Source organism: Balaenoptera ricei, chromosome 10 (genome assembly GCF_028023285.1).
Source record: "Balaenoptera ricei isolate mBalRic1 chromosome 10, mBalRic1.hap2, whole genome shotgun sequence".
Lineage (NCBI taxonomy): Eukaryota > Metazoa > Chordata > Mammalia > Artiodactyla > Balaenopteridae > Balaenoptera > Balaenoptera ricei.
The window spans coordinates 95,104,762-95,126,896 of NC_082648.1; the positions used below are offsets into that span (position 1 = coordinate 95,104,762).

Sequence of the window (22,135 nt, forward strand, 5' to 3'; positions counted from 1 at the left end):
GGGTTGGCTGAAGTCAAGGCACTCAGCTTCAGGTCCCCATCACAAACATGCTGTGACCTGGGCAAGCCTCCCCCTCCCCGTGCCCTTCTGAGAGCCTAGAGGATACCCCAGACCCCCTCGCGCTCTGACATTCATTTAGGGTGACCCGCTGCCCTTTGCTCTGTTGTCTTAGAGCATGAGCTTCTTGGGGCTGTGGTCAGTTTCCCTCCCATGTTCATCGGTGTAGAAGGAACCCACAGTAGTGACCACCATTCTTCCACCCAAATGTTTCTAAGACCTGCTAAGGCTCTTTGGTAGTGAGCATTCCCATCTAGAACAGGGTCTCGGCCATTCCGCTGATGTCACTCAGTGCTGTTTCCTCATCTGTGTAATGGGGAGAACTGCCTGGCAGGGGAGTTGTAGGGTTCACAGGAGAGAAGATAAACTCTACAAACTGAAGCTTCCACCTCTGTCCCCCACCTCCGGATCAACTGGATAAACTTGGTATTACGAGAATAAGTGTACAGAAGCCACACCCCAGGACGTCTCGGGGCTGAGGGGGGAGCCCGTGGCTGTGCCCCCTTTCCTGGGCTTTGCACGTATCTGTGCTTCAGAGGGGCGGGGGGTGTCCCCTTGACCCCAGCAGGGCTGCCAGGCCCCGCAGCTGCACTGCCAACCCCTCTTCCACAGGCCCAGGAGCCCGAGGCACCCAGAGGGCAACGGTGGGGCTGACGGTGCAGAGCCAGCGGCGTCCTGGTGAGATCAGCGCCGTGGAATTAGTCAGACGGGATCACCCTGAGGATCCTGCGCTCACAGCCAGTGACTCATGCCGTGTCCAGCCTCACAGGCGGAGAAGCCAGCCGGGGCGGCAGCACCAGCTCACCTCGCCCCGCAGCACACCTTTTAAGGAGAGGGCGCTCCAGGCAGCTCAGAGGCCTTTGCCAGCCCTTCTCCACACCTGCCCGGGGCGGGTGCAGGGGCCAGACCCCCACCTGGGTTCAAATCCGGCATTGCACTTTTCAGACGTAACCTTGGGCAAGTCAATTTCCTGGAACCGGTGCCTTCACTTGTAACATGGAAATAATTCTTGCCTCGCAAGAGAGGAACTAAATGAGGCAGCACATATGCAAAGTGCTTGGCAGTGGGCACCTTTTAAGGAGTGGCAGAGGAGGACAGCGGAAAAGGCCCGGGCTCGGGAGTCAGGCTGCCCAGCTCTGAATTCTCGCCCCAACCCTTACTCGCTGGGCGTCTTTGAGTTACTCAACTCTGCATCAGTGCCTCTTCTATAACGTGAGCTGACGCTGCCTGCCTTGTCAGCCAGTGGTGAGATTAGGATCACACACTACCTTCTGTAGGGTGATGGGGGAGGTGCAGGAGCAGGGCCAGCCCAGTGCCTGTGGACTTCGTATCTTGGACAACGTCCCCACCCTCCCTGAGTGGGTCTCGTGCATGAACGGGAACGACGATCAGTGCTTGCCTTGTGGGGCTGCTGGGAGGGGCGGTGCTTAGAACAGGGCCTGGCACCCCGGAAGTGCCCTCTGAGCACTGGCTGTCCTTATTCATCTTACACATAGCTCTTGGCCTTTCTCCACGAATGCCAGTTGCTGGTTCACTTCCCTTCCACATGCCTGTGACAGATCCCAGGCCGGCGGCCTTCCAGAGGCCACAGGCCCTGCTTCTGAGCCAACTCCGCCCTCTGGCGCCAGTCACAGCAGCCTTCCCAAGGCAGTCCTGGGGCCGACCCCTCAAAGACCCTGCAGTAACACAGGCAGTTCCAATAAGAACACCAAGAACACTGAAAAGAGTACACACAGCACCCCAGGGCCAAAGGGAAGGGTGCCGGGATACCCCCGCCGCCTGGCACCCAGCGAGCGGGCATCTCAGCTGGGCAAGTGAGCCAAAGGGCACCTTGGCCACATGAGGAAGAAGAGGGGTGGGCTTTCCCAGCTGGCAGCCTGGTGTGCCTGGCACCCTCCTCCACGGGCCAAGGCGGGGGCTGGGAACAAGAAGGGGCAGAGAGCCTGGCCCTGAGGCCTCGGAGCTCCTGTGCGCACACACACAGGAAGGACAGCCCACCTCCCAATGGGCTGGGGTGGGGAGAGGGGCAGGCCAGGCTTCTGCAGGAGTGTGGGCCCGTCAGCAGAAGAGGCCCCCCGAGGATCAGTTATAAGAGCTCAGGCTGCACAGGCAACCAGCTCTGGGTGGCAACCTGGGCTCTGCACCCTGACAGCCCCTGTGTCCTCATCTGCATAATGGGGACAACAAGCGCCCCTCTGCCTTACTTGTACGTAAAGGCGTCCTCAGAACAGCGGCCACCACTGAACACGGTATTAGTCACAGGAGGGGCTGGTCAAGGGCAAGAGGGTGGTGGGAGTCAGAGGAGAAAACAGGGGCAGAGCCTGGGAAGGGGCCACGGTGCTCCCAGGGCCCAGACAGAATGGAAGCTGTCGACAGTGCGAGCCCTAGTTTTATTGGTCCAGTTCCTTCAGTGAAGCCCCCTGCTCGGAGAACCACAGGGCCCGCTAACGGTAAAGGAGGGCAGTGTCTCAAGCCTTTCAGAGGCAAGGGTTTGCAGGATGCCCCCTGCCCAACACACGCCCGCTGCCCCGGCGCCTGGGAGGAAAGAGGGAGGTGGCTCTTTGGGGGGGTGGGGGGCGGGGTGTGGACACGGTAAGCTAGTGCAGGGCCCAGGGTCTGTTCTTCACAGCGGGAGGGAGAGGGGATCACATAAAGTTCTTTATTACAGACCTACAAAAAATGAGGGAATTATGTATATTACTCTCACTTGTTTGGGTTCCTTTTTTCCTTCTTCTTTTTACAAAACAGCAGCAGGAAAGAAAAATGCAGGAGGCAGATGAGCCAGGCACCGGGGTTCAGATCAGAAAGGAGCAGGGAGACCAAGCTGTTACTGCAGGCTGGCCCCGGGACTCCGTCACGGCATCCTGGAAGCATGGCGACCAGCCCTAGAGGGAGCAGACAGAGTGGGTGGGGAGACGGCTGCCCCAGCTCGGCGGCGGCGCTGCTCCTTGGGCGGCCACCCTGGCGGTCAGCCGGGTTGGGAGCACTTGAGGCTCCTGTGTTTGGAGGCCTGGTCTCCAAAGCACGGGCCCACAGGGACCAGACAGAGGGAGGCGGCGGGAAGGGCCGGCACAGAGGGCAGTGAGTTCTGTCGGGGTCCCACGGGACCACGGGGCCCAGGTGGGCAGGGGCAGCCAGGACGCTTCCCTGCTTGTCAGCCGATCAGCTTCTTCAGGAAGGCCTCCAGCTGGTCCTCGTCCTTGATGCCCACAAACTTGTCCACCACGTCCCCATTCTTGATGGCCAGCACGGTGGGCACAGCTGACACCTAGGTGGAGGGGACAAAGGAGGCCAAGTCACTCAGAGGTGAGCTCTTCTTGACCGTTACTCCCAAGCCTTGGGGAGACGGCTGGTGGCTTATGCAGGGCGGTGACTGCCCAAAGCCACGGGTGGGCCCCCTTCCCTTCACGCAGGGGTACGGCAGGGCCTGCAGGTCCAGCCCTGGAGAAACTTCTCCACTGTGGGCTCCCAGCAGTACCCTTCCTCCCCCAACTGTGTGACTGACTCACTATCCCAGTGGTTTGGCTGGAATGACAGGAGAGATTAAAATAACCCGTGCAGCTGCAGGCCAGGGCTGGGGGCAGGGAGGAGCTGAGGGGCTGAGAGAACCGCCCCGAGGGGCGGCCTGGCACAGGGGGTACCAGGAGAATCTGAATCCTGCCCTTGCCGCTCATTAGCTGGGCGCCTTGGCCGGGTCACGCCACCTTCAGAGCCTTGGTGCCCTCTTCTGTGAAATGGGGATGAGTTTCTATGGTGCAGGTCTAGGACAGGGATTAAAGATTTGGGTATAAAGCTGAGCGGTCAGGAGCTCAGGCTCTGGGGCCGGCTGAGCCAATCTCAGGCCATTCTGGGCGAGCCATTTCATCACTCTAAGTGTCAGTGTTCTCATCAGCAAATGGAGATACTACGGGGGCTTATATTAGCGGGCATGGGGGCTGAACGGGATAATCTCTGCAAAGTTTCAGCACAGCGCCCTGCACTTGGCACGGTGCCTGGCACACAGTGGGCACTCAACAAATGAAGGCCACAGAGGGCACGTCACAAAAGGAAAACCCAGGGCCCCACGCAACCTCTTTCAGCTCCACGCCACGATGGTTAACAGGGTCCAGAAATTCACTGACTCACACTGGGCAGTGTGGGAGGAGGGGCTCAGCCTTGTGAGCCTATATTTATTTATTAGGGGGTTGGACATTCTTGGCCTGTGAAGCATTTTCTCAAGCTCCCCCAGGGGACCTGTACAGATCACACGGTACGTAAATGAGGCCCAAGACCTGCTCTGGCATCACGCATTCTGCTGCCTGGGCTCCCCACCTGGCATCGTGGGCATTTGAAAAAAACATAAACAGAACAAAATAAACAGAGACTTTTCTTACATACAAGTTAACTACAAAGTAACAACAGCGATTTCTACAAACCTACCAGTTCTTCACGTGTCCTGAGTGCTGTCCTGCCCATGAGTCACCCTGGGAAGCCAGACCTAAGATTTGGAACGTTCTGACTGTGCGTGTGTCAGTTACAAAACAGAAGCGCGGGCCTGACCGGCCCAATCTCAGTACGTGGCAGGCTGTGCACCCCTCTTCGAATGGGCTTTGGGGACAAACGGAGCAGGTAAGATGACAAGAGTCCCTGTCCCTGTTAGTGCCTTCAGGTCCCCTCAAGGGCTGTCCTGGGGCTGCTGCTGGTGGCAGCTGACATACTTCCCAGAGGCAATGTGCAGGCAGACCCATCTGGTGGCGGGCTGACCACCACGTGTGCCCCTGCTCATGGCGCCACCACTGGCTCCGTCCTTCTCGCCCCTGGCACGTGTGATAGCATGAAGCGCAAGGCTGAGCACATGGCTGCCCCGTCTGCAGGCCCAGAAAGGTTCCTTCCAGGACGCAGTCCCTGGAGGCGCCCCAGGGCCCGCACATGCCGTCTCCTGCGCCCTCTACTGGTCTGTGGAGGCAGTGGCCTCACATCCAGCAACTCTGAACTGAGGCCCAAGGCTCAGGCACTACCCGCTCCACTTCGCCCATGCTGGATCCCATGCTGTCCTGTGCTTCTTTAACTGAGAGAAAACTGGATCTCAGTGTGTGAGCAGTGGTCTAATTGTTTTTACCGTCCTCCCTCTAAGCAGGATCCTATGCTCACTGAGGTGGCTTGGACTAGACTCAATTTTTCTCCAGAATTCTAGATGATTCCCTTTACAATCACATTTGTGTAAACTCACACGTGTGCTTACACACACACAGACCATGCTGTAGTTGGGTGTACAGCAGACACGCTGCAACTGTTATTTTCATGACAACCAAAATCTAGTCATTACTGATCAAGGGAGTTCTTTGAGGTTTGAGCCTAGACACACAGATACAGACAGACAGACACACGCGCACGCGCAAACACACACACACACACACAGACAGAGTCATGGGCTTGCCAGAAGCTGGATCTTCTAGGACACTGCAGGGATACCTGGGCTGTGACTGGACTTCCCTTACCCACAAGGAGGAGGATGTGGCTTTGCTGACCCTGAGTTCGGCTCACAAATCTGGAAGGGCTGGTGCTTGTAAAGACTGCCTTAAATGGAAGTGCATAGGTCCCTGGCACATTCTTCTGGAAAGGCGATGCAAGTGTAAGGGGATCGCGGTGGAGCGAGAATTCAGCTCCCCTCTCAATTCTGGTGCCACTGAGGGAACCAAGAGGCCGGGGGAGAGATGAAAAGATGCGCTACGATGCGCTGAGCTCCTGCTCGTGAAGCCACCCGGAGGCTCCCATGCTTGGCTGAAGGCCCCGGGAACTCAGGAGGGGTAGGGGTGTGCGTGTGTGCGTGTGTGTCTTCCCACCCACCTGCAGCCCCCCAGCCCACACTGCCACTGAGCTTGGTATCCCTGCCTGGTCTTCTCCCGTCTCACCCCATTTCCTCCATTTGTGAAATGCGAAGGACCTCCCAAGGGACAGGCGGACAGGCACAGTGCTAGTTGTCACAGGAGACTGGTGACCTCCTCAGCCAATTGCAGAACTAACACAAAGGAAAAGGTCACTGTCACCCCGGCAGCCACATACTGATGCTTTTTAGGTGTCAGGGACGACCCGGACCATCTGTGTGTGCTGGCTCATCAACTCCTGCCTCAAGGCAGGCTCATTTTACAGATGAGAAGACTGAGGCTCAAAGGCTGAGTGACTGAGCGACAGGGCTGGAATCGGAAACAAGATCTGTGTGACTTTGCTGTCATGACATCAAACTACACTGTACCTCGGCCCAAGAGCAAGGGATTGGAGATAAACATTGAGTCCCAGCAGGGCAGGGAAGGATGTGTGGGGAAGCATTAAAAGGATCTCATGCTTCAAATGAGAAAGGCCAAATGCTTTGTAGAAGCTTTTGGATACAGGAGGGTTCTTGGAAAAACTATTACTGAAAGAATCGAATCCAACTATATGACATCCTGGAGAAGGCAAAACTACGGAGATAGTAAAAAGATCAGTGGTTGCCAGGAGTTCAGGCGGAGAAGGGAGGAAAAGGTCAATCAGAGAGGATTTTTAGGATGGTGAAACTCTTCTGTATGAGACTGTAGCGGTGGATACTTGTCATCATACATTTGTCCAAACCCACGAAATATACACCACCAGCGTGAACCCACTCGCTGACGGCACCTCCCCTAGAAGGCCAGCCCACAGCTTCAGGGCTTTTGCTCCCTGATGTTTGGTCCTGGACTCCCAGCAGTGGTATCCCCTGGAAGCCTGTTAGAAATGCAGAATCTTGGACCCTTCTCGGACCCACTGTATCATAATCTGCTTTTTAACAATATCCCAGGTCATACTCATGTTTGAAAGCGATTTAGAAAACTTTCAAAATAAGGGAATATGGTAATGACTGAAGTACTGTGCACTCCAGCTATGCATTATTTCAATAATACTGAAATACTATTCAATGAACTGTCTATGAGGTTATATGGACCATTAAAAATTCAAATAAAAAATTCAAATAAGGTACCCCAAATATTGACAGTGGTTTGTTTCCATGCTAAGATTATTGCTATTTGGTTGTTTTTACGATGTTGTTTAAAGGGCATTCTCTGTAAGATGAGAACTAAAAGGATAAAACTCCAAGTGTGAGGTGAGCAGAAGCCCCAGAAGAAAGCCTGAAGGTCCACACCCCGATCCACGCTCTCCCCAGGGTCTGAACGACTGGGGAACACCCAGCCAGAGGACCTGAGGAGACGGGGCAGCAGAGAGCTCTTCACTCCGCCAAGCCAGGCGGTGCAGAGTGGCGGGGGGGGGGGGGGCACCCCAAGGCCCCGGGCCACTTTCCCTTCCCTCTCCTTTGGGAGATGGTGAAATTCTAGGGTGGACAGTTGACTGAAGCATAGAGTGTGGAGGGAGGGGAAGAGGAACTTGTGTGAGGAGGGAGACTCACCCTGAGGGTGCGTGCTGGGCTTGGGGGGTGGCAGGAGAGCTTGGCAAGAATTATATTCCCTGAATATAACTTAAAGCAGTTTCTCCAAGTCCATCCACCATTCGGAAAAGGCCTTCAGGCTTTGGAGGAAGCTGTCCCAGGAGGTACTATGGATCTCTTAGCTGAAACTTCTTCCTCAGACTCTCTTCAAAACAACAGGTGTGAAGAAAGGAAGGAAGGAAGGAACAGGGTCGGGGAGGGGTCAGGAAGAATCCCCACTGGAGCTTCCTAAACCCTGCAATGACGTCAGCCCAGGACCTGGCAAAACCAGGAGGCCGGGTCCAGGGGACATGGGCCCAGCAGCCTTGAGGAATTTGTATGTGACGCCGTACTATGTGGACAGTGGACGGAGGGAGAAGACCCTACAAGAGGACCTCTCCCCCACCACACACTTCCCAGGCTTAACCGCAGGGCTTCAGGGCCCGGCCGTACATCACCTGGAGTGCAGGTTCCCTGGAGCGCAGGCGGGGTGGCCTTGGGGAGTCTCACCACCCGTGTGACCACAGCTGCAGGAACTGGGTTATTCTTTTCTGTATCCTTACAGCTACTACAGTTGCTGGGACTCGGTCGGTGCTCAGGATGTGTTGGCCTAAGTTCCACTGCCTGAGGCCGAAGCTGAAGCTCAGGAGGGAGGGAGCCTAAGACACCTGGAGCCTGCCCATCACCCTGGGGTGCCCAGAAGCTCCGGCCCTCAGCTCACACCAGAGGGCCACACCCTCACTCCCACAGCTGCCGTGGGTCTCTGGGGGAGGGAGGGGCAAGCAGTGAAAGCTAGGGGCCCCTAAATGGTGAGAAAAGTACCCCCTTGACTGGGCAATCAGTGGGAGAGCTTTTGAAAACAAAATCAAACTACAATTCATTCCTTCCCTCGAGCCCTTGCAAGCGGCCCCCGGTCACCCGGTGCCATGGATAGTCTTACTTTGGTAATATCCCCCCAACCACCTGAAGTCGTCATCCGTGGCTCTGCCTGCCCAGCATCTTTTTCCTCTGCCTCTGGTCAGGGCAGCCGGCTTTTCCTTTGAGTGACCACCCCCAGCCCCAGCTCCGAGGGCAGCCAGCCTACTCTCACCCCTGCCCCCATCCCTTTCCTGCCACAGGGACCGGCTGGAGGATGGGCATCTCTACTTCGCCTGGTCTAGAGAGAGTCGAGCCTGGACTTCCAAACTCTGAGAAAGAGAGATGCCACCTCTTTCAGTCACTTATTACCAGGGAGGGATGAAGGTTCACTCTGGCCAGATCTAGATACTTCAAGAGAACCAGAAATCTGGATGTTCCCGTGAAATCTTCTGAGTTTTAAATAACAGCATCTGATTCAGCATTTAAAAACAAAAACAAAAACACTTCGAGGGCCAGACCAATCAAGCTAGTGAGCCAGATGTGGCCCACAGGCCACCAGGGGCGACCTTGGCTCTGGAATAATGCTATCCAGGCCCCTTCCAATTTGGCGGCAGTCGGCTTTCCCAGCTGCCTGTCCTCTCACTGCTTGCTCGGCCCTTCCCCGTGGCCATCCAGCCACAACGGACCGCTCCCATTTCTCCAGCTACAACGTGGTCTCCAAGGCCCAGAGGATGCTCCACACCCCACGCGTCTCCTGCTCCTCTTCCTCTGGCAAGCTCTGCTCCAGGCACACAGGCCCTGATGTTCTGTGAGCAAACGTGTGAGACCCTGACCTCAGGGCCTTTGCAAAGGATGTCTGCTCCACTGGATCGTTCTTCCAAAGAGCGGCATGGCTCGGTCCTTATTCCCTCCAGGTCTTTGCTCAGCTGTCAGCTTCTCAGCGAGGCCTTCCCTAGCCCACCCTTTGAAAAAGGAAACCCTCCCCAGCCCTGTGCCCAGCACTCCCACCCCCTCTTCCTGATTTCTTTTTCTCCACGGCACTTATTATCTAAAACAGGGATCAGCGAACTGTGGCCCACAAGCCAAACCTGCTGCCCGCTGCCTGTTTTCGTAAGTGAAGTTTTACCAGCACACGGCCACACCCATTTGTTTAGATACTTTCTATGGCTGCTCTCGTGCTACAAGACATGTGAGTATCGCAACAGAGACCAATGCCCTGCAAAGCCTCTAACACGTACCACCTCGTCCTTTAGAGAACAAGTTTGTGGATGCCCAATCTGAAATACTAGCACGTAGGCTACACAAAGGCAGGGATTCTGTCAGCTCTGTTTACTGCCACATCCTCATCACCAAGTAACAGCCCTGGCCTTGAAGGGACTCTGAACACATGTCTGCTGAAGGAATGCACAAGCCAGTCAGACACAGAACTTGTCTGGGTGAACTACTTGTTGCAGTATATGTCAGTATACTTGTTGCAGTATATGTCAGCTCACGTCTTTGTGTTTGCTGTGCTCTCGGCCCTGCCTTCTTCTCTGTGCACCCTTCACGGCTCTGCTCAGAGGGTCCCTCTAACATGACGCATTCCCTATCCCCTTTACTCCCCCACCCCAACCCCAGGGACAAGGAGCTCAGCTTAGTTGCGCCAGAATCATGTACGCCTCGCACGCCGTAGGGCTCACAGATGGATGGATGAATCCATGAATGAAGGAGGGCATCAATTTCCCAAGATTCCGAGAAAAACCTGGTGTTTGGGGTCACACATCCCACTGCCTAAAGGTGGTGAAAAGAGACAGGAGGCTCAGAGGACCAAGAGAGTCACATCTGAAGTGCTCTGAACCCCTGAGATCTCTAGAAAGAATCAAGACACCCCTTACTGACTCCCTGGTGGCCCCCAAGACGTCTCCAGCTATCCTGTGGCCCCAAGCATCCCCACACCAGTTGCCCTGTGGCCATCCCCTGCCGAAACATACCTCATACTCTATGGCGAGGTCTGTGTGGTCGTCAATATCCACCTTGGCCATCACCACCTTTCCATGCTGCTTGGCCACCACCTTCTCTAACCTTGGCCCCAGGATCTTGCAGGGACCACACCACCTTGGAAGGGGAAGGAGAAAAATCCTGTCACAAAAGTGCTCGCCAATCAATCTACGGTTTCCCAGGACCTTCCCTTGACCCACATCTTTCCGAGGGACTGTCTGGCCTCATCACCTCTGCTTATAGTGTGTGGATATTAACCTGTAATGCTGACATGCCAGGTAACTCCAGGAGACTGTGCAACTGGGGAATTTTTACAGGTCCTGGATTTCTAAAACACGGGCCTCAGCCTAAGACTCTTAGAAAGGTTATTTCACTTATATATTTCACTATATCTAAAAGAAATACACTGTCATACAGATGAACATGGGATTTGAAGTTAAAAGGTTTAGGTTCAAAGACAGGCTCCTGCCAACCAGCTCATTGTTCTGAAGCCTCAGTTTCCTCATTTGAAAGCGAGACTCTGGATCTCGAAGCTATGATGAGAAATCAACTAAGGCAATGTGGATAAATATGCTTTGTAAGCTGCAGAGTTACTTCAAACACCTCACGGACTCAGAACTAAGGGAACAGAAACCAGTAGCTAGGGAGTATCTACGACTGCCAGCCACTGTGCCAGGACCTTCTCAGTTTTTACTACACAGAACCCTCAACCCTGCAAAGGAAAAGAAAACGTCTTCCTAAGAAACTGAGGCCCAAACAAGTTATGAGACTTGTGCAAGGTCTGGGACTGCACCCAAGGTTGTGTGCCAAGTGTCTTCTTTTAGCCCCAGGTTACTCTGTGATCCCCCAGGCCCTGTGTCAACTGCCATCACTGCACTAACACAGGTGTTCCCCTCTAGGTGGTAAGCCTAGGCTGTCATTCTAACTATGTGGCACTAAGGACGGTGCCTGGCACTGAATGAACAAACTCACCCCCTGCTTCCTTTTTGGGGAAGAAGACAAGGCATCACCCCACTTTTCATCCGTTTTAGAAGCCTTCTCTCGTATGCTCGTCACACCAGGAGGGCAGAACAGCTCTGCCTTCCACGAACCCCCGACTGGTGACTCCTATTTTATTCTCAGCCTTTAAACCCTTTGCATTCACAGATGTCAATGAACTCACGACACCTAAGAACCCAGTCTGCAAGACCTTATCTCCTATCAAAGTGAAGAGAGGGAGGCAGAAGGACACCACATGGCCTGCCCAAGGCAACATGGTGAGTCAGAGAAAGAATGGGAAAGAAAGCAAAAGAATCTGTCAGTGGTTTGCGCAAAAGGCCTTCCAACTTCTAACTCAGGCTACACTGGCTTCTTTCAGGCTGCCCCATTCTGAGGGGTTTTTCCAGTAGTTTTGGAGTCAGGCGTCTAGCCAGGCCTCAAAGGTCCGGAAATGAAGAAGGCCAGGCCAACAATCAGAAGGCCGTAGGCATTTCAATATCCCTAAAACAAACTCACAGAGCACCGGAAAGAAACTCCTGCCCGTCCCCTGCATGCCTGGGCACCACAGCGGTGGCACTGATAACTTTTTGCCAGCCCTTCCCAGGTTAGGTGGCAAGATATTAAAATAAAATCCACTCTCTAACGGGCCAAGAACTGGCATACGCCAAAAGTCAGATGATGCTGGAGTCATATTTTTCCTGCTTTGGTCCAAGTTGAAGATGACCGGGGCCATTCGGGCAGTGAGATACAGAACATAAGTGTTTCGCAGCACCAATCACAGTGAGTTTTGAAGACTATTTACTAGTTCGTCTCCTGCCAAACTATACTTAATCTTTGAGAGAAGGGATTGGGTCTCATCAATCTGTGGAATGAGTCCACGTATGAGAAGAATCAAATGTAGTACTGAGACATAGCAGGCTCTCAATAAACAAATACCTGAACAAGTGATACCCCAGCCTTCTGCCAACTCCCGGGACTCACTGTGCATGGAAATCCACAACCACTGGTGTCTCACTGTTGACAACTCGGTCTTGAAAGTCTGGTCCATCCTGGATGTTAAAGGTCGTCGTACAGACTTTGGTGGTGTATATTGACCGGGCTTGGCTGCGTGTTACTGTCAGGTTATTAGGACTGCGCTGTGGGGTCTGCAGGGCCCTGGAGGCAAGGGGCGCCCACTGACTCTGAGAGGGCTTCCTGCAGATTACGGAGGCCAGGAACCTCCTCAGGAGAAGCCGCTGCGCCATCTGTGAGGGGAAGAGGCAGAAGAGTAGGGGCCGTCAATACACCATTAAAAGAGATGTATATGGGAAACTCCGAGGCTCACGTAAATCGTGACATGTCCAAAATACCCCTATTATTAAATGAGAATCAACGTTGGAACCCACGGCGGTCTGAGAAGTCCTTACTCTATCGATTACTCTTTTTCAAAGTGTTTTAATGGGAAATTTAGGACAAAGGGGGTGGCTGTCAAAGGATCAGGAAAGAGGTACCGCAACAATTCAAGGAGGAACGAAGAGGCACGGGGTAGGAGGGGGGAACTAAAAAAGGAGGAACGTGTGTGTGGAAGGAGCTGGGGAAGTGGACGCCACCAGGGACCCCGGCTCCTCCGATAACAGGTTCCCCCAGCCCAGGGTCTCTGCCCGCTCGGCCGCCGGCCCGCCCAGGAGCGCGCCGGCAGGGTGCCTCAGCCGCCTCAACACCACCTCGAGCCACCCCCACGAGCCTCCTAACCTCCCTGCAGCGAGAGCGGAGATATACACAGCTCGGCCCTCCCCACCGGTCAAGGGCACTGCTGTTGTCACTTCCTGAGGGGAGGGCCTTTAACGTCACTTCCGGGGACAGGCTACCTGGAGCAAGCCTCTCTGCAACGTGACGGGAGGCGGGGGCAAAGCTTCAGTTAGCAATCGGAAGAGAAGGGCTGTTGGAGGGAGAGACCGGAAGAAGGGCGGGCCCTTAGGGGAGGGACCGGCAAGGGGGCGTGTCCTCAGGGGGAGGGACCGGAAGAGGCAGGCGGGCCCCGGAGGAGGGTCCGGAAGAGGAGGGGAAGGAGGAGGGAGCGACAGGGAGGTACTAGTTGCAGGAGAGGGGCGGGCGGGAGGAACGGGTGGTTTTGGAGTTTGCAAACTCTTGTTGCAGTATATGTCAGCTAGACTCGCACCCCTTTGTCTCATTGTCTCAGTGCGATTTCGGAGCAACAAGAGGACGCTTTGTGGCCGTTGTCTGTCACTTGCGACTGTATAACCTCGTGGTTTCGGGCAAGTCACCATGCCCCTGGGGGCTTCTGTTTCCCAATACGTGACATGAATGGCTGGGCTTGTCCTCCACCCAGGCTCCTCAAGCTTGTCTCTTTGGAGTGCTGGGGAACTGGGCCCGGACAAGATGCCAGATGGTGGTAGTACTTGGGAGGGCCTGCCCTTGAGGCCCCGCAGAAAGTGTGGTGACCTGTGAACCTGCTTGGGCCTGGGCCTTGCTTTCACACCCATTGTCACCGTCATGGACAACAGGGGTCCAGGACAACCTGTGTGTCCCAGGCTGGTGTCACTGTCACCCCTTGTCTCCCCTGCACCCTGTACCTTACCTTACAACCATTCCTGACCTGTTCTATGAATACATCAATGCCTTTTCCTTCCTCCTTGCCTTTGCTTAATTTGAAATGCTTTTTTTCTCTGTCCACTTGGTAGAACACTTACTCATCACCTCTTCTTTGAGCAGCATTAATTGCCTCCTTCTCTCTGGTGCTTTGTTCATGACGCTTAGTAACACAGTGCATAGTGTCTGTCTCTTCCACGAGACCATGTGCTTCCTGTGAGTAGGGATTTGTAGCTTTTACACATCTCCATATGCCCAGCACCAACCTGGTACAGTGTCTGGCTCACAGAGGATGTTCCATAGATGCTTATTAAACCAAGTATCTTTTGATATCCCAGGGAGCAGTTTATAGTCTGAGAGGTTACATGACTTGTCCAGGGTCATGAAGCAGGTAAATTGGCAGAGCCCTATCTCACACCTCCACTCCAGCCAGTGGGAATCACAGAACCATAGTTCACCTAAATGTCTCTCCCATCCCTGCGCTTTGTACTTGCTACTCCCTACGACTGGAAGGCTTTTCCCTCTACTGTTCATCTGAGAAAATGCTACCAGGTACCAGATTAGGCATCATCTCTGGAGACACAAACCCGATCTTCCTCGAGCAGGGGTAGATTCCCTCCACTGAGCTTCCACAACCCCTGTGTGTCTATCAATCACCAGACTCAGTACCCTGGATTGTTGCAGTTTCTTTATTTCTCACTCACTATAAGCACCTGGGGGTTTCTGTCTCTCCATTGCTTACGTGGAAGGCAGCTATGCTTACCACTCTATCACCAGTGCGTCAATGCTTACTTTGGGGCTTGGAGCATCGTAGTAGGTGCTCAGTGATTATTTGTTCCGTGAACAAAGAGCAGGGACCCAAATCACATCTTTGACTCCAAATCCTATTTCCCCCACCACATTGCATGGGCCCATTGTGCCCTTCCAAAATCATTGCCATGTTTTTCTCCAGCTCATCTTGGCCACATCATGCTGTTATTTGTCCTCTGTCCAACTGGCAGGTTCACTGCCTCACTCCCCAGGCAGGCAGGGCCACAGCCACAGCTGTGCGGGGACCTTCCCCTGGAATGGGGTGATGGACTCCTTGGAACAGGTTCACATCCCCTGGTCAGCCTTCCACTAAATAGAGTTCCTCATCCATCACAGGCAGGAGACCAGGGGAGGGCGTGGGCAGGCATGGTCTCCTCCACCTTGTCTGACCTCTTGCTTTTGCCTCTGCCCCGGCCTAGGACTGGAGCCAACAGTGGTGATCCACAGGGGGACACCGGTCCCCCTGCCTCTCCTGAGGTCAGTGTCCTTTGGTGCAACTGTTCCTGCTAATGCCAGATGCCATGTGGCAGGGGCACTCCCACCCTGCCTGTCTTCATTTCGGTTTTTCTGTGTCTCCAGCGCTTTCTCTTTCAGAGCCTCCGACTAACCCCATTTAGCATTTTCACAGCATGTTCTGGAAGGCTAATTTCCCTGATTAATTCACATTCCAAATTCCAAAGGAGGACCAGTCCTGTTTATCCATACTCCATAGTCAGTTCACCTCTGCTGACCTCAGGCTTCTCAGCTGAGAAATGGGAAGAATGATGCCTTCCTCATAGAGGGCTGTGAGGTTGCAGGAAGGACAGAGCACAGGGCCTGCCATGTTGTTAGTGCCTGATGAGAGTGAAGGCATATCCTTCCCACCTGCAGGGTGAGAACCTGAGAGAAGGCTGCACTCACAGTAGGCTGCAGGGGGGCTCCTCAGCTCTACGGTGGCTCATCTGCCCAGCCAGAGCTGACCTGGCCTGGCTCCGGCTCAGTTACAAGGCAGGCTCAGGGCACAGGTGTGAGGGGAAGGGAAGGAAGCCAGGACTGGCAGCCTGAGCTAGGGTAAATCTTCTGCTATCTCTTACTTACTTATTTATTGCAGTGTTTTTCAGCCTGCGTGACGTGAGCCACCAGTGGGTTTGAGAAATCAATTTAGTGAGTTGTGATCAGCTTTTAAAAAAAACAATCAGAATTGTCAGAGTACGTTGCATGTTATAAGTATTATTTTGTGAAATATTTGTTGGTGTTATGTATATATATAGCTGTGTGTCCTAGGTTGTGATAAAGAATGTATTTCTTACTGTGGATCATGGTCAAAGGGTTTGAAAGCTACTGATCTACTGAAGAGTTACCAAACATCTGACACTGTTCCAAACACCGATGTATTACCTCATTTAATCCTACAACACTGTGAGGTTGTTACTGTTACGGCCCCCATCTTACAGATAGAGAAACTGAGACACATAGAGGATAAGTAGCTTGTCCAGGGTCACCCAGATAGTAGGAGGTGGAAGCTTAAAGTTGATGTACTTTAGATCCCCGAGCAAGGATCTGATTTGACCCTAGACTGCTGCCTCTTTCCCGCCAACCCCTAGGGCCAGCCAGCCAATCTAGGCCACCAGAGGGCAATGTGGGGCTCAGGCCCTTGCAGCTGGTGGCGGGGCAGGCAGCAGCGATTTTCAGCGGTGGCTGTAAGCAGAGGTGCCCACATGGTGGCAGTGTGGTCTCACAGCCTCCTCCAGGGCAAGCCAGGCCACTAACTGGGCACAATCCTGGGATCCCAGCTCCCTCAAGTCTGCAGGGGACAGGGCTGTGGGACGGGTACATTTCAGTGACCATGTGTCTGAGGATTTCACGGCTGGAGGAAGGCACCTTCAAACAAACACAGAGGGGGGCTTCCCTGGTGGCTCAGTGGTTAAGAATCTGCCTGCCAATGCAGGGTACACGGGTTTGAGCCCTGGTCTGGGAAGATCCCACATGCCGCAGAGCAACTAAGCCCGTGTGCTGCAACCACTGAGCCTGCGCTCTAGAGCCCGTGAGCCTAGAGCCCGTGCTCTGCAACAAGAGAAGCCACCGCAGTGAGAAGCCCGCGCACCACAATGAGAGTAGCCCCCGCTCGCCGCAACTAGAGAAAGCCCGTGCGCAACAATGAAGACCCAATGCAGCCAAAAATAGATAAATTAATTTAAAAATTTATTTTAAAAATGTAATTGAGGCCTTCCCTGGTGGCGCAGTGGTTACGAATCCGCCTGCCAACGCAGGGGACACGGGTTCGAGCCCTGGTCCAGGAAGATCCCACATGCCGCGGAGCAACTAAGCCCGTGCACCACAACTACTGAGACTGCGCTCTAGAGCCCGCGAGCCACAACTACTGAGCCCGCGTGCCACAACTACTGAAGCCCGCGCACCCTAGAGCCTGTGCTCCACAATAAGAGAAGCCACCGCAATGAGAAGCCTGCGCACCGCAACAAAGAGTAGCCCCCGCTCACCGCAACTAGAGAAAGCCCGCGCGCAGCAATGAAGACCCAACACAGCCAAAAATAAAATAAAATAAAAAATAAAATAAAATAAATTTTAAAAAAAATGTAATTGAGAGTAAATATAAACATGAAAAATTAAAAAAAAAAACCAAAACAGAGAGAATTCCCTGGTGGTCCAGTGGTTAAGACTCTGTGCTTTCACTGCTGAGGGCCCGGGTTTGATCCCTGGTCAGGAAACTAAGATCCCACTAAGCCATGTGGGGCGGCCATTAAGAAACAAAAACAAAAACGAGAGAGAGAGATGGTGGGCCACGTGTAAGCTGACAGTTTCTCTTCAAGAGGTATTGCTCCTAGAGCAGGGGGCCTGTTAGGGACCGGGCCGCACAGCAGGAGGTGAGCGGCAGGCAAGGAGCGAAGCTTCACCTGCCGCTCCCCATCTCCCCCTTCTCCCCACCACCACCCACCATCCCGGTCCGTGGAAAAACTGTCTTCCACGAAACGGGTCCCTGGTGCCAAAAAGGTTGGGGAGCGCTGTCCCGGAGTATCTTTGTTTTCAGTTCCCATCTTGATAGCAATTGCTGCTTTTTGTGGTTTGTTTTGAAACACTGTTGCAGGACAATTGGAACCATGATTTACGTTTTGCAATTCAAGAAGCTGGTTTCCTGTGTTTCATGTTCCGCAGCGTTTCCAGCAATTACACAATGTCCCCTCACCCCTTTCTGAACATAAAGACTTGGCACTGGAACAGAGACGTGACCCTCGACTCCTAGATTGGCAGCCGTTCCCTCCTGGGACGGTAGATCCGGAGTGTCATGGCTGTGATGTAGGGGGCATATGCTGTCACCTCCCTGGCCCCCGCCAGTGCCCTCAGTAGACACATGCGGGCCGGGGCACCAGGGCACCGGGGCTCATTCCGGGTCCCGCCCCCTGTTGGGGTGAGGCTCCTCACGTGTTCCCACCTGGTCGGGTCCTGGTGGCTCAGATTCTGCTGGGCAAAGCCTCGCAGCTGCGAGAGGCTGGCGGAGGTACCCACAGAAGGACCTTTCCTCTTGGCCACATGCCTTTGCCTCCCTCACCCTTTGGAGCTCTCCTGCTCCCCATCCTTGAACAGGGGCAGATATGGGGTGGAAAAATGAGCCCTGGCCCAGAACTAGAACCATGTACTTCTTCACCAGCTCTGCCCCTAACCCACTGAGTGCCCTTGAGCACATCTGTCCCCCCTTCTGGCCTTGTTCCTTAGCTGTGTGAGCCTCCAACAGTGCTTACTCTACAGAAGGATTAAGAACTTTCGTAATAATGAAATAATGGCCAGCACATCTGTGGTCCTTAACACAGGCCTCCCAAATGTTCTAGCACTTTTCACATTTCAACTCATTGTATCCTCACAGTAAGCAAAATACTGTCATTAGCCACATTTTACAGCAAAATACTGTTACACTTGCATTTTACGTTTTACGTGAGAGAAACTGATGTCCTGAAAGGATAAATAACTTACCCTAGATCATGAATCAAGCAGATGGCAGGGCCGAGACTCACCCAGGCAGACTGGCCCCAGGAGGTGTATGTATGCTTAACAACTTAGCTCTACTATGTCTTTCATATTATCTTTAAATAAAAATTAATGTGTAAATACTCTTTGAAAAGGTTACCCTTTAATGTAAATATTTGGTCTTTTTTTTTTTTTTTTTTGGCCACACCACGCGGCCTGCAGGATCTTAATTCTCCAACCAGGGATCAAACCTGGACCCCAGGCAGTCCAGGCAGAGAATGCCGAGTCCTAACCATTGGACCGCCAGAGAATTCCCTGTAAATATTTGGTCTTATTATAGGCTTCACCTGGCGGTGCAAATCTCAGACTTGTGCTGGGAAGACATGTCTCAGGTGTGCTGGCATTAGATTGGTGGAGCCCAGATTGGTGAACACATGGGCTTTGGAGTCAGATGGACCTGGATCGGAATCTTGGCTCTGCCACTTACATGCAGTATGATGTAACCCATCTAAGGCTTGGTTTTCTCATATGTAAAATGGGGCTTGCAGTATGTACCTCAGATGTCATTTATAAATGTGCAAATCAAGTTTTAGAAAAGTGACTTACCAAGGGCACATAGCTGGTTAGAGGCAAGGGCAGGCCCATCTCAGATCATTTGACCACAGGTCCTAAGTTTTTCCCACTGACCTACAAGGATGTGGTGGGGCTAGGTCTGATGTTAAGTGTATTTGTCTTTAGTTTGTGAAAGTGTCACTGCCAAAAGTTACAGTGAAGTCCAGTGAATAAAAGTGACTTAGTTTCCTGAGACTTTGCTTCTTTATGTATTATTGGACTTATAATAATACTTACCAATATCCTAGGGTTATTGTGAAGAATTAAATGGGATAGTGCAAGTAAAGAGCTCATAGTAAGTGCTCTTAGATTTCAATCTTGAAATTTATTGAGGCTTGCTTTATGGCCCACCCTGTGGTCTGTCTTTGTGAATGTACCATGGGCACTTGAAAAGAATATCTATTCTATAGTTGCTGTGTGGCATGTTCTCTAAATGTCAATGAGGTCAAGGTGGTTGACAGATGTTGTTTAGATTCTCTGTGTCTTTATTGATTTTTCAGTCTAGCTATTCTATCAGTTGTTGAGAAAGGGTTGTTGAAATCAAGTATGATTGATTGTGAATTTATTTCTCCCTTTAAGTCTGTCTGCTTTTAACTCTCCTTTTAAGTCTGTCAATTTCTGCTTCATCTATTTTGAAGCTTTGTTATTAGGCTCCTACGCCTTTATGATTGTTATATCTTCCTAATGTATTGACCATTTTTTCATCTTGAAATGTCTCTCTTTAACTCTGGCAATACTCTTTGTCTTGAAGTTTACTTTATCTGCTATTTATAGAACCATTCCAACCTTCTTGTGATTGCTGTTTGTCTGATATCTCTTTTTCAATCTTTTTACTGTCAGCCTACCTGTGATTTTATATATAAGTGCATCTCTTATAGACAGCATATAGTTGGGTCTGGCTTTTTTACACATCTTGACAATCTCCGCCTTTTAATTGGAATGTTTAGTTTGCTTACAATTAACATAGTTATTGATATGTTTTGATTTAGGTCAACTATTAGTTTTCAAGTATTTGTTTTCTGTTTGTTCTGTGTGTCTTTTGTTCTTCTGGTCTTCCTTTCCACATTTTGATTGCGTTAATTGAATATATATTTTTAGAATTCCATTTTAATTTATCCATTGGTTTTTTAGCTATACCTCTTTGCATTATATTTAGCAGCTACTCTAGGGATTATAGTGTACATCCTTAATTTTCAATAGTTAATATTGTACACATAAAATAATGTAAGAACCTTGCAACTAGATTGGTTCATTTACCATCCTTTCCTGTCTTTTATGCTGTGTTCTCATATGTGCTACGTCTATAGGCTAAGAACCCTATAATATAATGTTGATGTTTTTGCTTTAAACTGTCATATATATATTTTAAAGAAATTATGATGCAAATACAATCTTTAATATTTACCCATATATTTGCCCTTTCCAGTGCTCTTCAGTTCTTGAAGAGATCCAGGTTTTCATCTGATATCATTTCCTTTCAGCCTGAATAACTTATTTTAGCCTTTGTTATAGTTTATATATGCTGGAAATCAGTTCTCTGCATTTTAGTTTATCTAAAAATGTCTTTATTTGCTTTAATTCTTGAAGAATAATTAATTAGATATGGCATTATGAGTGATAGGGTTTTTTTTTTTTTCCATTTGTGTTAGCACTTTAAAGACATCCTTTCACTGTTTTCTGGTTTCCATTGTTTCCAATGAGATGTATGCAGTTATCTGTTTTGTTGTTACGTGTGTGCAAAATGTTGTTTTTCTATAAGTTACTTTCAAGATTTTTTTTTTCTCTATCTTTGGTTTTCAGGATTTTATATGATGTGCTAGGGTGTGATTCTCTTTGTATTTATCTTGCTTGGGGATCACTGAGATTCTGGACTCTAAATTTATGTCTTTGACCACATTTGGGAAAATTCAAAATTTTTTTTCCTGTTCCATTACTCTTTTCTTTTGACACTCCAATTACACATATATTAGAGCTTTTCATATTGTCTCATAGATCACTTAGGCTCTTTGATTTTCCAATTCTTTTATTCTGTGTTCTTCAGATTGAATACCTTCTACTGAACTCTCTTTAAATTCATTGATACCTTCCTGTGTCATCTCCAATATGCTGTTAAACCCACCTAGTGAACTTTTTTTCCCATTTAGTGAACTTTTAATTTCAGATATTGCACTTTTTCAGTTCTAGAATTTCCATTTGGTTCTTTTTAATAGTTTCTATTTCTCTATTGAGATTTTCTATTCATTTATTCATTATGTGCATATTCTCCTTTATGTCCTTTTGTATATTTATAATAGCTGCTTTAAAATTTTTCTCTGAGGGACTTCCCTGCTGCTGCAGTGGTTAAGAATATGCCTGCCAATACAGAGGACATGGGTTTGATCCCTGGTCTGGGAAGATCCCACATGCATGGAGCAACTAAGCCAGTGCACCACAACTACTGAGCCGGCGCTCTATAACCCACGAACCACAACTACTGAGCCCGTGTGCCACAACTACTGAAGCCCGCATGCCTAGAGCCCGTGCTCTGCAACAAGAGAAGCCACTGCAATGAGAAACCCACGCACGGCAAGGAAGAGTAGCCCTTGCTTGCCACAACTAGAGAAAGCCTGCATGCAGCAACAAAGACCCAATGCAGCCAAAAATAGATTTTAAAAAAAGAAGTACTTTTGCATCTTAATTAAAAAGAAATTGTTTTGTCTGATATAGCCAGCACGTGTGTTAACTCCATGTCAGTATTCATTAATTGCTTTTTCTCTTGAATATGGGTTATATTTTCCTGTTTCTTTGTATATCTAATAATTTTGGATTTTATCCTGGACATTGTTATTGATACATTGCAGATACTCTGGATTTTGTATATTCCTCCCAAAGTGTTGATTTTTTGTT

General features: G+C 51.0%; 1 protein-coding gene and 1 long non-coding RNA gene across 2 annotated transcripts; one reads left to right on the top strand and one right to left on the bottom strand.

Annotated features, from left to right (window-relative positions):
- Positions 1-2,702: 2,702 nt before the first annotated feature.
- Positions 2,703-13,095, bottom strand: TXN2 (thioredoxin 2). Its single transcript, XM_059934828.1, has 4 exons — positions 13,013-13,095; positions 12,263-12,525; positions 10,297-10,420; positions 2,703-3,325 (listed from the first exon to the last, which is right to left on the bottom strand). Exons 2-4 carry the CDS (start codon positions 12,523-12,525, stop codon positions 3,212-3,214), a joined length of 501 nt encoding a protein of 166 aa, XP_059790811.1. The 5' UTR covers positions 13,013-13,095; the 3' UTR covers positions 2,703-3,211.
- Positions 13,096-13,287: 192 nt separating this feature from the next.
- Positions 13,288-21,783, top strand: LOC132372707 (uncharacterized). Its single transcript, XR_009505233.1, has 3 exons — positions 13,288-13,348; positions 15,100-15,157; positions 21,567-21,783. It is a non-coding gene; the product is annotated as an uncharacterized LOC132372707 (long non-coding RNA).
- Positions 21,784-22,135: the final 352 nt, after the last annotated feature.

Coding starts and splice junctions, on each gene's coding strand:
- TXN2 (XM_059934828.1), bottom strand. CDS start 12,525: ATGGCGCAGCGGCTTCTCCTGAGGAGGTTCCTGGCCTCCGTAATCTGC. Junction 10,421..12,262: donor GTTGTGGATTTCCATGCACA/GTGAGTCCCGGG, acceptor TCCCCTTCCAAG/GTGGTGTGGTCCCTGCAAGA. Junction 3,326..10,296: donor ACCTCGCCATAGAGTATGAG/GTATGTTTCGGC, acceptor CCCTCCACCTAG/GTGTCAGCTGTGCCCACCGT.